Raw genomic sequence first — 14,687 nt, 5'->3', positions numbered from 1 at the left:
GGATGAAACTCAAAAGATATTGTACTAAATGAAATAAGCCAGTACAATGGGAAAATACTATATAATTCCACTTATATGAGCTACCTAGAATGGTTTAATTCATAGAGACAGAAAGTAGAATGGTAGTTATCTGGGGGTAAGAGCAGTTGGGAAATTATTAATCAATAGATACAAAGTTTCTGTTTGGGATGATAAAAAATATCTGGGATCATGATGGTGCTTGCACAGTATTGTGAATGTTATTAATGCCACGAAATTGTACTCGTAAAATGGTGTAAGTGGTAAATTTTAAATTATGTTTATTTCAACAGTAACTTTTTAATTTTGTGTCCTCCTACCTTGGATTGTATTAAACTACCCTTGCAGTATAAGTGAGGTCATCTACAGAGAATGGCTAGCACTGGGTTTTTTTGTTGTTGCTGTGTTTTTCCTCTAGCAAATGTAGTTTAAGAACATGTTGATCTGATTTTCAACCACATAATCAGGAGGATGGATATTATCAGTGCTGTCAGCAACAGTCATGTCCCAGGCATCAATAACACCCACATTGAGATCCATGAAGATATCCCTCATGATAAGATTCTGAATATAACCGTGAAAATCACTAAACATCTCTGCATTATCAAACATCCTCCTAGTGTTTTCAGTTTTCAGGATCACCTTGGTCTCTGGGCTTCGCAAGAATAGTCGTTCTATGGCCTTTTGAATGTTGATGGCCCTACGGATAAAAATTTTGATGGGGAAGGGTCTCAAATGCTGACCAAGAGTGATGACAATGGCGGTGTCCTTGTCTCCTGCTATCCGGTCAATTTCCCGTGGGATATAATTATCATCCTTTACCGAGTACAGACTTTGGGTAATAAATGGATGACCATGCTTTTTCCATTGAATCAAAGTATGTCTTTCAGCATCCAGAAGCACATGTGTTTTAAATGGCCCAACTCCATGAAGATCAAAATATTTTAAGGCTGATGGGGAAAAAAAACCAATAACTGTTTTAACAAAAGGAAAATAATGATATAATTTTTAGATGCACATATTTATAAAATTCTGACCAAGATCACTTCTAACTAAAAAAGCATTGCTGCCTATGGGAAGAAGAGAACTTTACCAAATGCATTAAAATCTTAACAAAATTGTGAAATTATTACCAGAATAGAGAAAGAGGAAGAAAATGTTGATATTAGAGAATGAAAAGATAAAATTTAACTTTTGATTAAAGGCCCAAATCCAAATGTTTGACACATTTTAAAAAATAGTTAACATTAGAAAAGGAAAATGAAGACTTCTATTATAAAAATGACTTCTGATGGCAACTATAATTTCAAAATAAGACACATACTTTTTACCATTTTTGGTAAATATTGAATCCACTGACGCAGTGTTGAATCTCCCATTAGGTAAATAAGTTTTCTCTTCAAGCAGTCATTTATAGTTTTTGTTTCATTTAATTCTCTCTGTTTACAAAATGCTGCAATCCACTTTCTTTTCAGAGTATAACCACTGGGGAAAGGACTCTTCATGCCGAGCTGACATTTTGTTATGTTCTTACTCTCTGGTGATAAAAATTCCCACAATCAGCAATTTTTATTATCACAAATTATTTCAAAGACAGTTTCCTCATTTTCTTTCTCTGTTTCCCCCTTTCCCTCCGCCCTTCTCTATTGCTGCTCTCCTGTCTTCTTCCCAAATATTTACTTAACAAGATCATGTTAAAAGGATGACTTAAAACTTATCACTTTTGAATAATCTCAATAATGAATGGTAGTCCCTAGAATGGGGTTGGGGCTTCCCAGGTGGATTAGTGGTAAAGAATCTGCCTGCCAGCGCAGGAGACACAAGAGACACAGGTTTGACTCCTGGGTTGGGAAGATCCCTTTGAGTAGAAAATGGCAACCCACTCCAGTATTCTTGCCTGGAAAATCCCGTGGACAGAGGAGCCTTGAGGGCTACAATCCATAGAGTCTCAAAGAGTTAGACACGACTGGATGACCGAGCATGCACACACATAGCGTGGGGTTGGATTTGTCCCTTGTGAATTTTCAGTGTTTCCCAGGGCTTCATGTTGTTCCTAAGGCCATGCAGTTGTGAGACAGCTAGCCAAAACTGAGGGAGAAATGCGTGGTGGTAACAAGCAGGAATCAGTAGCCCAACTGAATATCATTCCCATGACACTGGCCAGGCAGGACTGGACATCTCTTCCTCAAACTACGTACCCATGGAGAAAGTTTGAATCCATTTACGAAGTGGCTACTGCTTGTTATTCTGTATATATCAGAACCATGTTTACTAGTTCACAGAAAACTCCTTCAATGTTTCTTCCTTGTGCCCATAACTGAATTTAATATTCTGTGTGGTCTGATTAGTGCAGAAAAAGAGAAGAACACTATCTGCTTTTTCTGAATAGTCCACTTTGCAGTGCTTAGTCGCTCAGTCATGTCCAACTCTGTCTTGTGTCAGTGGAGATTCTCCAGGCATGGATACTGGTGTGGGTTGCCATGCCCTCCTCCAGGGGATCTTCCCAACCCAGAGAGGGAACCCAGGTCTCCTGCATTGCTGGTGGATTCTTTATCATCTGAGCCACCCGAGAAGCCCAAATACTCCACCTTAAAAGTGGCCTAAGCTGAACTCGCTGATTCATATCAAAATCTTTCCATCCATGTGTGACTGAGCCATTTTTATCCTTTGCCACTTTAAAACCCATCTTGGCATACATCAACATGAATCAGCCACATCACGATATTGTAATTATCCTCCAATTAAAATAAATAAATAAGCTAAAAAAAAATCTTGGGACTTCTCTGGTGGTCCAGTGGTTAAGAATCCACATGCCAACACAGGTGACAGCGTTCAGTCCCTGGCCCGAAAAGATGCCACATGCCACAGAGCAACTAAGCCCAAGAGCCACAACTACTATAGACTGTACTCTACAACAAGAGAAGCCACCACAATGAGAAGCCCATGCACTACAAAGAGGGGTAGCCTCTGTTCACCACAGCTAGAGAAAGCCCATGTGCAGCAACGAAGGCCCAGTGCACCCAATAAATAAATAAATACATCATTTTATTAAAGCCACATCTTTTTGTTATCTGCCTACATTGCTCGGATTTGGGATATATGTTTAGGAACACAACATCTTATAAGACTTTACTAGAAATTACTATCTAGGCAAGAGGGAAATCAAGCAGGGGTGTTACAAATTAATTGGCCTAAAGAGTCAAAGAACTTTCATTGATGTAAAAATTAGGTATGGATGATGGTTGCCATGGCAAGGAAGGAATCTATCTTTCACCCAGAGCCCATGAGCTTTAGATCTGGGTTTCTGGTTTATTTATATCCCCACAGGGTTTAGCAAAGTTCTTTGCCTATAGTAGGTCCTCAATAAACATTTTCTGAATATATGAGAAAAGGGCAGTAGATAGATGTATACCCTACTGACTGTTAAAATGGAAGTAATTTGCTTCTTTGAAGTTCACTTTAATTTCAGTATAGCAGAAACATCACTTTGATAACTGAGATGGCTTTGAATTGACCACTGAAGTTTATGTGAAAAAACTGAAAGAAATCCACAGGAATTTTAGTTTATACAACTTTAACTGAGATGGTTTGGCTGAAAGAGAGATTAGAAACCATCAAAAAAGTTTCCAAGCTCTGTAGTTCATTTGAGATATTTTCACCAGTACCCAATTATTGGCTTTTCAGGAACAAATCCCAAGTTGAAATACAAATACAAATAACCTGCACATTTTGAGAGAAAGCAGCTGAAATGAAGGGTTGCCTAGCCTTTTATAGCTGGCTCAAGATGAAAATTGGTTTAAATTTATATGAAAATAATTTCCAAGAATAAAACCCCTTCTGCAAAGCCCAAGATGATTGATACTATTTATCCCAGGAAATGAAAGATTGAAATGGTTAATGTTCAATAAATATCTCTTAAAGTAAGGATATCCATTAAATGGATAAATTTTTAACACAACAGACTTACTGCCACACGCTAAGACCTTGATGGAGGCAAAGTTCTTCATTATTTCAACCCCCACGTTGGACCTTTAAGAAACGAGAAAACAAATTAGCCTGATAACAGTTGAGACATTAAAGTAAGAACAGATCACAGGGGACTTAGAAAGATCAAACCACTCTCAACTCTCTGTAAATACATTTTTTCTTTATTTTGATATATTTTAGATATTATGCAGAAAGTAAACAGGCCAGGATTCTGTAAAACTGTTCTCCTGCTAATGATAGGAATCCAGAGATCCAGAGAGTCACTCACATTGTATGTGCAATTAATCAAGTATAAATCTCTTCGATTTTACCATCCAAATTATTTTTGACCACATTCTACCACATTTAGCACTCATAGCAATTTAGTCCTTCATGGATATTTTCCTAGGCGAGTACTTCTCTAATTCAAGTTTGCATCAGAATCATCTAGAGTGCTTGTTGTAACTCAGATCGCTGGGCTTCATCTTCAGAGCTTCTGATATAAGAGTTCTGCAAACTTGAAGAGATATCTGTAGTTCTGTGGTCATAGCAGCATTATTGGCAATAGCTGTGATATGGGAACAACCTAAGTGTCTATCAGTGAATAAATAGATAAAGAAAAATATGGTTTAAATGTACAGTGGAATATTGCTCAGCCTTAAGAAAGTCCTGCCATTTGCAACAATATGGATGACTCTAGAGACCATTTTGCTAAATAAAACAAGCCAGATATGGAGAAACAAATGGCCGCCTACTCCAGTGTTCTTGCCTGGGAAATCCCACAGACAGCGGAGCCTGGTGAGCTACAGTCTATGGGGTCACAAAGAGTCAGACACGACGCAGTGACTAAGCACAGACAGAGAGAATAGAAACAGAAAGTAAAATGTTGAAGAGTTGAGGGTTGGGGAAGTGGGGAGATGTTGGTTAAGGGATACAAACTTTCAGTTTTAAGATGACTAAGTTCTGGGGCTCTAATGTACAGAATGGTGAATATAGTTAATAACAGTGTATACTTGACATCTGCTGAGAAAGTAGATATAGTGTTCTCACCATAAAGACAAAAATGTAAACTATGTGAGACGATGGGTATGTTAATCAGCTTGATTTTAGTAATTGTTTTACAACATACACATGCATGCTGGCTAAGTCGCTTCAGTTGTGTCCAACTCTCCGTGACCCCATGGGCTATATAACCTACCAGGCTCCTCTGTCCATGGGGTTCTCCAGGCAAGAATGTGGGAGTGGGTTGCCATGCCTTCCTCCAGGGGATCTTCCTGACACAGGGATCGAACCCACCTCTCTTATGTCTCCTGTATTGGCAGGCAGTTTCTTTACCACTAGCACCACCTGGGAAATTTTACAACACATACATGTCTCAAAACGTCACGTTGTAACCTTAATAATATACAGCTTGTATTTGTCAATCATACCTCAATAACACTAGAGAAAACTAGTTCTGGGGTGGAGTCCACAGATTTGGATTTCTAACAAAACTCTCAAGAGATGCAGATGCTGTTGATACAAGGACATCAGACAGCTACATCCTAGATTGTTATAATATTGTCTTTATGCCCTTTAGGGTTATCCCACTTAAATATATCCTGTATGCTGCCTATTTTGCTCCTCTACACAGAATCTTTCCATGACTTTCCATCATCAACCTACAGGATAAGAACCAAGATCGTCAACTGTAGGTTGATGATGGAAAGTCATGGGAAGATGACTCCTCCTTATCCAGGAGGAAAGATAAAACCTCCTTATCCAGCCTCTCCTCCATATACTCTTTTCCTTCACAAATCCTCCAGGAAATTTCCTGTTCCCTATTATCTCCTCGCAAACAGGGCTTGTGCATGTGTGCCAAGGCACTTCAGTCATGCTAACTCTTTGCAACCCTATGGACCATAGCCTGCCAGGCTCCTCTGTCCACGGGAATTCTCCAGGCAAGAATACTGGAGTGGATTGCCATTGCCTCCTCCAGTGGATCTTCCCAACCCAGGCATTGGATCCGTGTTTCCTGCATCTCCTGCATTGGCAGGCAGATTCTTTTACCATTATGCCACCAGGGAAGTAACCAGACTACGGTATGTTGGGATTCCAATTCTGACTCTGCCACTTACTAGATGCAACCTATATTGGCCAAGCTCTTTAGTATGTCTATGATTAAATTCCACAAAAGTGAAATGGGCATAGTCACTCCAGAGTATTCTTACTGAGGATCCTATGAGACTTACCTGTGGCACAAATTAAACTTTGTCTCAATGGGAAACTTGAAACATTGCTTTTCCCACATCCATTCCAGGTAAGTTTGAAGTTGACAAAAGAGACCAATATCTGGCTACCTTGTAAATTTGGTTACCAAAGCCAAACTGTGATGGGCCATTAAAATTAGGATTAAAAACATGTACTCGTGGTAAGAAGACATTCATTTAGGTGTGCCTTGTCTTAGTATTCTTGAGAGTGTCTGTGTATTACATTTCAGAAGGGAGTCTATAATCATCCCTTCCACCCACAGAAGGATTGAATGAATTTGATAGCAATATAGAAATATAACAGAAATGGAAAGAATTGCCAACAACTTGTTGCCTGTATGATGTCTTCTCATACGATAACCCCTTTGCTTATATTTCCATCATGGTTATCAATAAAACTCTTAAATTAAGAAGAAAAAAACCTTTTTTTAACTTCAAAGAATTGAGTATCTGAGGAGGTAGCATCTGATTCTGCAGCCAATGTTGGGAGAGAGGACCTTGGTAGGAAAATGTATCTGTTAATATTATGTGACAAATGAAAGAGAAATAGGCTTAGTCCCTGGACTTCTGGGAAAGGAAGATGCCACAGAACCTGGCTTGGGCCTAAGAAGGGGCCCTTGATCTTAGTGAGAGAATGATGCATGAGAGTTCATGGATTCGGAATCACCTATGAACTCAACTACACCTGTGAACAGATTCATATCTCTACTTCTATGCATTGACGGGCAGGGGAGAGCAGAGGGGTGTGTGGTGAGGGAGGGAGGGATAAATGGTTTGAATAGAGCAGGGTATGGAGGAAGTAAATGTGTCCTTTGGGAAGTAAAATGGAGTCAGGCAGATTATTGTCATGAACATAGCTCACCTGAGAAGTATGATTAGATCCAAAATACAGATCTGCAGACCTGCCAGACCCAGAACTTAGCATTCCTGAGAGCAGACAGGAGAATGTGCAAGGAGAGCTCCTCCATCCCAAACTGCAAGGAGGACCATTTTCTCAAGAGGGAGCAGATGTAGTGAACAGGAAATACGGAATCAGCACAGGTAATCTCTGAGCATAGAGTTGAGATGTGGTTTGGAGACCTTCAAGGCAGGGAGGTCTCTACGCTTTTGTGATTATTTAGGCCTTTATGTCTCCATGATTATGTGTCCTTTAGTTATTAGCATAATATTTATTTGAAAAAATCCAGCCTTTTTTGGATGAGCTATAAGATCAATGGATTTTTTCAAACCTTGACCAGGAAAACAAAAAGAAATAAAGGCGACCTAGGCGTGGAAGGGAAAGCTTATAGCCAGGTAGGGTCTGTTGTATCCTGCCCCCTCCCCTTGCATCATCATAAAGTTTGAATTGGATTTGAACTTGAATTTCCAGGATACTATTCTATTCAACTTAATTTTCTGAACATGTTTTAGAAAACCAAGGCCATTCTGCAGCAGCATTTACTATAGAACCACAACCCCTTAAAATAATCCATTAAGTAGGTGGTCTATAGTCAAATAATTTTGAGAAGTGTTTCGTGTTCTATCTGACTTGAAGGAATCGATACTAAAGTCAATAGATATTCCAAGGCTCTACCTACTTGCTGGAACTCCTTTTTCCTTCATTCACTGCATTCCAGCCTCGATGGTCCCCTTCATGTTCCTGGAAGATTCCAGCATGCTGATGCTTCAGGTTCTAGTCCCCTTCTTGAAATAGTGTTCCCCTCAAATGCACGTGGCTCACTTCCTCACTTCATTCAGGTTGCTGTTCAAGTAACCCATTCTCAGGTTGCTGCTCAAGGTACTTACCTGACCATGCTTTTAAAATAGCATTCACTATCACATTCAAATCTTATTCTGATGACTTTATGTTACAAATGTCTTTGTTGCCTTTCTACCCCATCCCAGAATGTTAAATTCTCAACACCTAGAGCTGTGTCTGGAATATAGAAAGTGAGAACTGTTTACAAATTGAATGAATGAATGTTGAACAAAGTTTGATTGACTAAAAGGTTCATTTGGGTTTTTCCATAAGATGTTACAGAAAAACCCAAATGAATGTTTTAGCCAACCCAATAGGCACAGTTATTGGGTCACAGAGCTTATAGCTTGGCAGAGGATATAAAATATTTATCTGAGATTTAATAGTGTAATGAGTATTTTGATTGGGGGAGAATAGAGTACAATGGAAGAATATGGGACTAGCAGTTTACCCAAACAGAGAAGGCAATGGCAACCCACTCCAGTACTTTTGCCTGGAAAATCCCATAGATGGAGGAGTCTGGTAGGCTACAGTCCATGGGGTCTCAAAGAGTCAGACAGTACTGAGCAACTTCACTTTCACTTTTCACTTTCATGCATTGGAGAAGGAAATGGCAACCCACTCCAGGGTTCTTGCCTGGAGAATCCCAGGGACGGCAGAGCCTGGTGGGCTGCCGTCTATGGGGTCGCACAGAGTCAGACACGACTGAAGCGACTTAGCAGCAGCAGCAGAAGTTTACCCAAACAAAGCAGAAATGATGTTTAGATGCAGGCTTGTGAAATGCCAGAGCTGAGAGACAGCATGGTCCTTTTATATAATTAAAGGAGTTCAATTTACCTGACAGAGAGCAAGATAGCTGAAAGGTGAGATAAGCGGCTTCAGAGAGAGACAAGTCCTTGTAAACATACTAAAGAGTTTAGATTTCATCCTTAGAGGAATGGGACCTTATTAAGGATTTTAGGCAAGGAAAAGTAAAACAGTGGTCTGAATGCAGTATGGATAGGAAGGAAACCAGGCTGTAAGCAAGGAAACATCTCTGGAGATTGCTGCAATAATCTGAGGTGGGATGATGGTTTATGCAAGAACAGAGGGAACAGCAATGGCGTGAAATGGCTGGGTTCAGGAAGTATTTGGAAGGTACAATTCATGAGATTTGGTGAGTCATTTGATATAAAGGGTGAGGTAGACCAAATAATGATAACATTCACTCCCTGTGGGTTTTTGGTTGGTTTGTTTGGGGTTTTTTTGTCATTGTTGTTCTGTTTTTGTCTTTGTTTTTGCATAGCATCTATTGACACTCTCTAGGATTGGCATCTCATGGAATACATCATAGAAAATGTTAGTCTCCAGAAAATTACTGAATCTGAAACTATGACAAGTCATGGAGAACTATAGACCTATTGCTTCATGGGTTATACTCTTTTTACAAACAGTTCAGGATGACTAAAACCACAGTTGAGGAGGTGAACTATTTGGGACCCTGTTAATATATTACCATCCCCACTGACTCTGATTATAACCTAGTCAACATAATTGACTTAAGGGAGCTTGATTATGAAAAATTATTAAGCAGAGTTGGTCTGAACCTAAGTCTTCCTCTTTGTATCAATAATAACATTTGAAGGCTGTTTACCTGTCAAAAAGAGCCCATTCTTTCTGTCTAATATAGGACACGTTTGCATTCCTGGTGGTCACGTGGGTCAGCGCCTCACAGGGAACTTGGGGAGGCTTCAAGCAGTAGAAGGCTTCCTGGTCGCGATAGTCCAAGTACTCACAGAGTTCAGCACTGGTGTGAAGGGTCAGGCCACATTTAGAGAAGACTGGGGAGGAGCCATTAGCAAACTGGCCTGTGAAGTTCACCCTGTCGTAGCCTTGGTTCCTGGCCCTCCAGAGAGCCGACACCCCCTCACTGGGGTGGATGAGCAGGACAGACAGGGACACCTGGCCCTCCCAGAACAGGGTGAAGCTCACGAGGTAGGTGCCGTTGTTGAAGTCTGTCACCTTTCCTGAAGCACCCGCCTTCAGGGCTGGGGAAAATACCCTGGCCCTGAGGAAATCCCCACCGTATTCCTTCCTGCGTCCCAAGTGGTCCCTCATCTCCAGCAGGACGTCCAGCCGGTCCCCCCTGCAGTGTGTGTCTCGAGGGCTGAGGAGGGTGGCTCTGCTGTGTGTGGCGCTGGTGGTGGAGCTCACGTTGGTGAAGGGCCTGGGTGGGATCAGCTGGTCTAGTTTCTCCACGATCCTCTTTATCCTCAGCTCAGTCTCTGCTGGTGAAATTTCTGGATTTGGTGGGGCTTCTGGGTAGGTGGAATTTCTGAATGTGTTCCAATGATCCAGAGAAATAGAATTTCTCAAGCTGAACAAGAACTGAAGTATTGAAAAAAGGATATATTATCAGCAAATAATATGGCTTGCTTTTCAAAATTAACTATTATGGGTTAATTTATATATATTTCAACTGATAGAATCACACAGATAAAAAATGGATTCTAACTAGTTTTCAGTTTTGGAATCACAGGACTAATTTCCATGAAATGTGACTTCCTTAGCTACCAGCTGATGATTTCTATTAGAAGTCATTGGTTTAAAAATTAAATATATGAAATAATCTTATACTACCAAATGATTGGCTGTTTAAGTATTTCCCTTTACCAACTCTTCACTTGGCCTACTTTTCTTTATGAAAATCATATAGCCATATTATAGGCAATATGGAAAACACCATGTTTTTAAAAATATGATCTTACCTAAGCTTTGCTCTTTGTGGTGTTTTTGAATTATTATGTCCACTTTTTCTTTTTCCTTCCATGCATATAATTCATTTAGTTGTAATCATACTAAATATATAGTACTAACACATATTTGCAGATAATACCATGGATTATAAACATTTTAATATTGTTAGATAATTTTCATGATCAGTTTTAATGGTTGCATGATACTCTGTCAAGAGGAGGCAAAATGAATTCTGTGGCCAGTGACACTGGACAGTTGGATTATAACTATTTACTTCCATTTGACATTACATTTGGATATTTTCCAACTTTTCAAACATAGGATACTTCTTTGAAGGATTCCTAGGGATGGGCATATCAGATCATACATTATTGAATTATCTGTCAACCAAAGAATATAAATATTTCTATTCTTAACTGTCAAATATATGTCCTCAAGATAAGAGTTTTCATTGCCACCAGCAATATGTAAGACTAGCTGGCGTGCCACATTGCAGCAAAGTGTGAGTTAAGTACACTGCTCTGTAGCAAGAGTACTGAAGGACATAGTTAATCAAATCAGGAGTTTTTGTTTAGCTGACAATGAATACATGTTTTCTGCGGGACAATGAGGTAATTGGAGGAAACATCACCACCAGTTTAAAGTCTATTCAGGTCCCAGGAATCTCTCAGGCCTCAAGGAAGTACATTTAGCTGTAGCCTAAAATGACATGGGTAAAGCCAGGGTCGGAAACCACTCCTGTTTGTTTCTTAATTGGTTTGTTTGTGTTTTATTTTACTTTGTTTTGCTTTTTAAGTCAACTGCTGTTTAATATTTATACAAGAAAGGCTTCAAGCTCAGATGTCTTATTTCCTCTGTCATAAAGATGCAATGCAGGATATTCAAGAGACGCGGGTCAGGAAAACCCCCTGGAGTAAGAAATGGCAAACTGCTCCAGTATTCTTGCTTGGAAAATCCCACAGAGGAGCCTGTCAGGCTACAGTCCATGCAGTTGCAAAGAATCAGACACGATTGAGCGACTAAGCAGCACTGCAACTATAGTCAAAGATTTTTCTGGAACAAGAGATTTAGTTATGCCAAAACAATATATAACATCACATCTATCATATTCTGCCTACCAGGTGGCGCTAGTGGTAAAGAACCTGCCTGCCAATGCAGGAGGCATAAGAGATGTGGGTTTAATCCCTGGGTTGGGAAGATCTCCTAAATGAGGGCATGGCAACTCCATTCTCCTGGCAAGAATACTGGAGAATCCCATGGACAAAGGAGTCTGGTGGGCTACAGCCCATGGGGTTGCAAAAAGTCAGACACAAATGAAGCAACTTAGCACACATGCATGCATTTCACATGCTAATAATTGGATTGTGGACTGAATAAAAGAATCATACAAAATCTATCTTCTGACTGGGGAGTTTGGATAGCTGTCTGCTCACCAAGAGAAAGGAGTTGGATATCTCAGTTAATTAAGTTTCCCTTACAAAATTTATCACTTTAAATACTGTTGGTTAAATTATAAAACATTGTCATTAAAACTATTTGCAAAGTTTACAGGTGAAAATGGAGACTTACTATTGTTTTAAATTACATTTATTTTAATACTAGTGTGCTTCAACTTTATTTTTTCTCAAATATTGTATAAGAAATAATGTGTTTCCTCTCTTCCGTATAGTTTATTTCCTTTGTTCAATTTTTTATTTTGATTTCATTGATTTCAATGTTTTTTAATTTCTTGGTACATCAGTTCTTTATATAACAAACATTTTAACATTTAATCTCTCAGTTTTGCAGAAAAAAATTTTATCTGCAAATGTCACTTATTGACATTTTTAGAAGTATTTAATGTTTACTGTAAAAGCACTGAAAAATTCCTTTGTGATATACTTCTATTGCTTTTAATCTTTGACTGTTCTCCACACTTTCATTTTCTAAATATTTAATTCTATTTTTTAAACAAAATAAAATGTTTATTTAGTGAATAAAAATACCCTCTCAGTAGAGAGCAAAATTTTGAGAAAGTATTGGTTCTGTAGGAATTAGTACTATTGGAAAATCATGAAAAATATGTCATTTCAAATTATAAACAAGTACCTTTGTACTAAGTCTATCAGGTACTAAGTCAAAGAGAAATATCGACTATTTTACTAAGGAAAAATCTAGTCAGCCAAACTAGATCACTTAGACTACCCATAATCATTCTAATTAGATTTAGTTAAATTAGCAGGATTATTACCTGTTTTGAATTCATTTTTACATGTTATTACATTATTTTCATTCTTTTTTACTATCATATATGATCATAATTTCACCATCTGGTAAATAATCGCTTCCCCCAATTTTTTTTATCTTAAATTGGATAACAACTTTATTACTTCTTATTAAGATTATAGCACTTTTAAAATATTTATTTTGTTTATTTATTTATTTGGCTGCATTGGGCCTTAGTTGTAGCACACAGGATCTAGTTTCCTGGCCAGGGATCGAACTCATGTCCCCTGCATTGGGAGCTGTAGTCTTAGCCACTGGACCACCAAGGAAGTCCCAATTATAGCACTTTTTACAAAAAAGAAATTTTTTTTTAATTTTGTACTGGGGTATAGTCAATCAACAATGTTGTGATAGTTTCAGATGAACAGCAAAGGAACTCAGCCATACATAAACATGTATCGATTCTCCCCCAAACAGCCCTCCCATTCAAGCTGCCATGTAACATATAGCAGTTTTAAATTAACAAATTTAACACCTAATGGCTTGGTCAATATCTACCCATGGAAAAAAAATTTTTAATACTTGGGTTGCCAGTGTCCTTGATGAACTGACTGACTTCAGGGCTGATGAAGCAGATGTGGTCAGAGCAGTCATGAAGTTGACTGTTGACAAAGTGCTCAAAGGCAGACCCTGGTCATTGAGCCAGCTTGGAGGATCCAGTAGTGAGACATCTGATGGCCTCAGTAGACTGTATATATAACTCAAGACTATTAGAACTATCTTGTCCTGATTAGAGCCACTCAGAAATTTCAGAAGCTGCCTTAGGCCTCACCACCCCAACCAACCTGAAAGCTGAAGATGGGTCTAAGGTAAATAAGTTGAAAAGCGAAACTTCGAATTAGCCTGTTTACATGAATTTATGCTTCATTCTGTGTTTTCCCTCATACCTTTCAGTGTGTGTGTATAAACCAAACGAATTAAATACTTTAAAATATTTGGAAAAAAAGTTTTTTTGGAGGACAATTGCCCTACAATATTGTGTTGGCCTCTGCCACACATCAGTGTAAATGAGCCACAGGTAAAAACACATCTATAATGTATTCAAACAACTGTGATTGTACATATGTATCAAAAGTATCAAAAAAGTAGATTTAGATAAAGAACAGTCAAGTTACCTGTGAAATTATTAAGAGTTCTACTCCAAATCATGAAACCATGCCATATTATTATTGGTTTTCTACTCCTGACTAAACATTTTCACTTCTTTTACTCCTTATTTCCTCTTCTTTCCTCTCTTCTCCCATATCTCTTCTCTCCTATCCTCCCCTCCTCCTTTACCCTTCTTCCCTTCCTCCCTACTTCATTTTTCCTTCCCTCCCTTCTTCCATAAAATATGTAGTGAGTCCATGCTATGTACCCAACCTTATGTTAACTATGGAGACATGTGGAAATATAAGCAAGATGCACCTAATCTCCCCTGAATTTTTTAAGTTGGAAGACTTCAATGGAAAATTAGAAAACAAAGTGAGAAATTACAATTGTATTAAATACATTAATAATCAGTTCAGTTCAATTCAATCACTCGGTCATGTCCGACTCTTTGTGACCCCATGAATCACAGCACGCCAGGCGTCCCTATCCATCACCAACTCCCAGAGTCCACCCAAACCCATGTCCATTGAGTAGGTGATGCCATCCAATCATCTCATTCTCTGTCATCCCCTTCTCCTCCTGCCCTCAATATTTCCCAGCATCAGGGTCTTTTCCAATGAGTC

At 38.9% G+C, this 14,687-nt stretch overlaps 1 protein-coding gene across 1 annotated transcript in view; it reads right to left on the bottom strand.

Moving 5' to 3' along the window:
* Nucleotides 1–275: 275 nt before the first annotated feature.
* The window catches only part of NXPE2 (neurexophilin and PC-esterase domain family member 2), a 31,562-nt gene continuing 17,150 nt past the window's right edge, over nt 276–14,687 (bottom strand). The window contains exons 3-6 of the mRNA XM_043899783.1: nt 9,605–10,338; nt 3,986–4,047; nt 1,343–1,555; nt 276–968 (exon numbers count right to left, since the gene is read on the bottom strand). Of these exons, the coding sequence (XP_043755718.1) occupies nt 433–968; nt 1,343–1,555; nt 3,986–4,047; nt 9,605–10,338 (1,545 nt within the window). The 3' untranslated portion in view covers nt 276–432. The remainder of the gene's footprint in view (nt 969–1,342; nt 1,556–3,985; nt 4,048–9,604; nt 10,339–14,687) is intronic.

Source organism: Cervus elaphus, chromosome 1 (genome assembly GCF_910594005.1).
Source record: "Cervus elaphus chromosome 1, mCerEla1.1, whole genome shotgun sequence".
Taxonomy (NCBI): Eukaryota; Metazoa; Chordata; class Mammalia; order Artiodactyla; family Cervidae; genus Cervus; species Cervus elaphus.
This window is presented reverse-complemented; position numbering and strand designations above follow the sequence as displayed.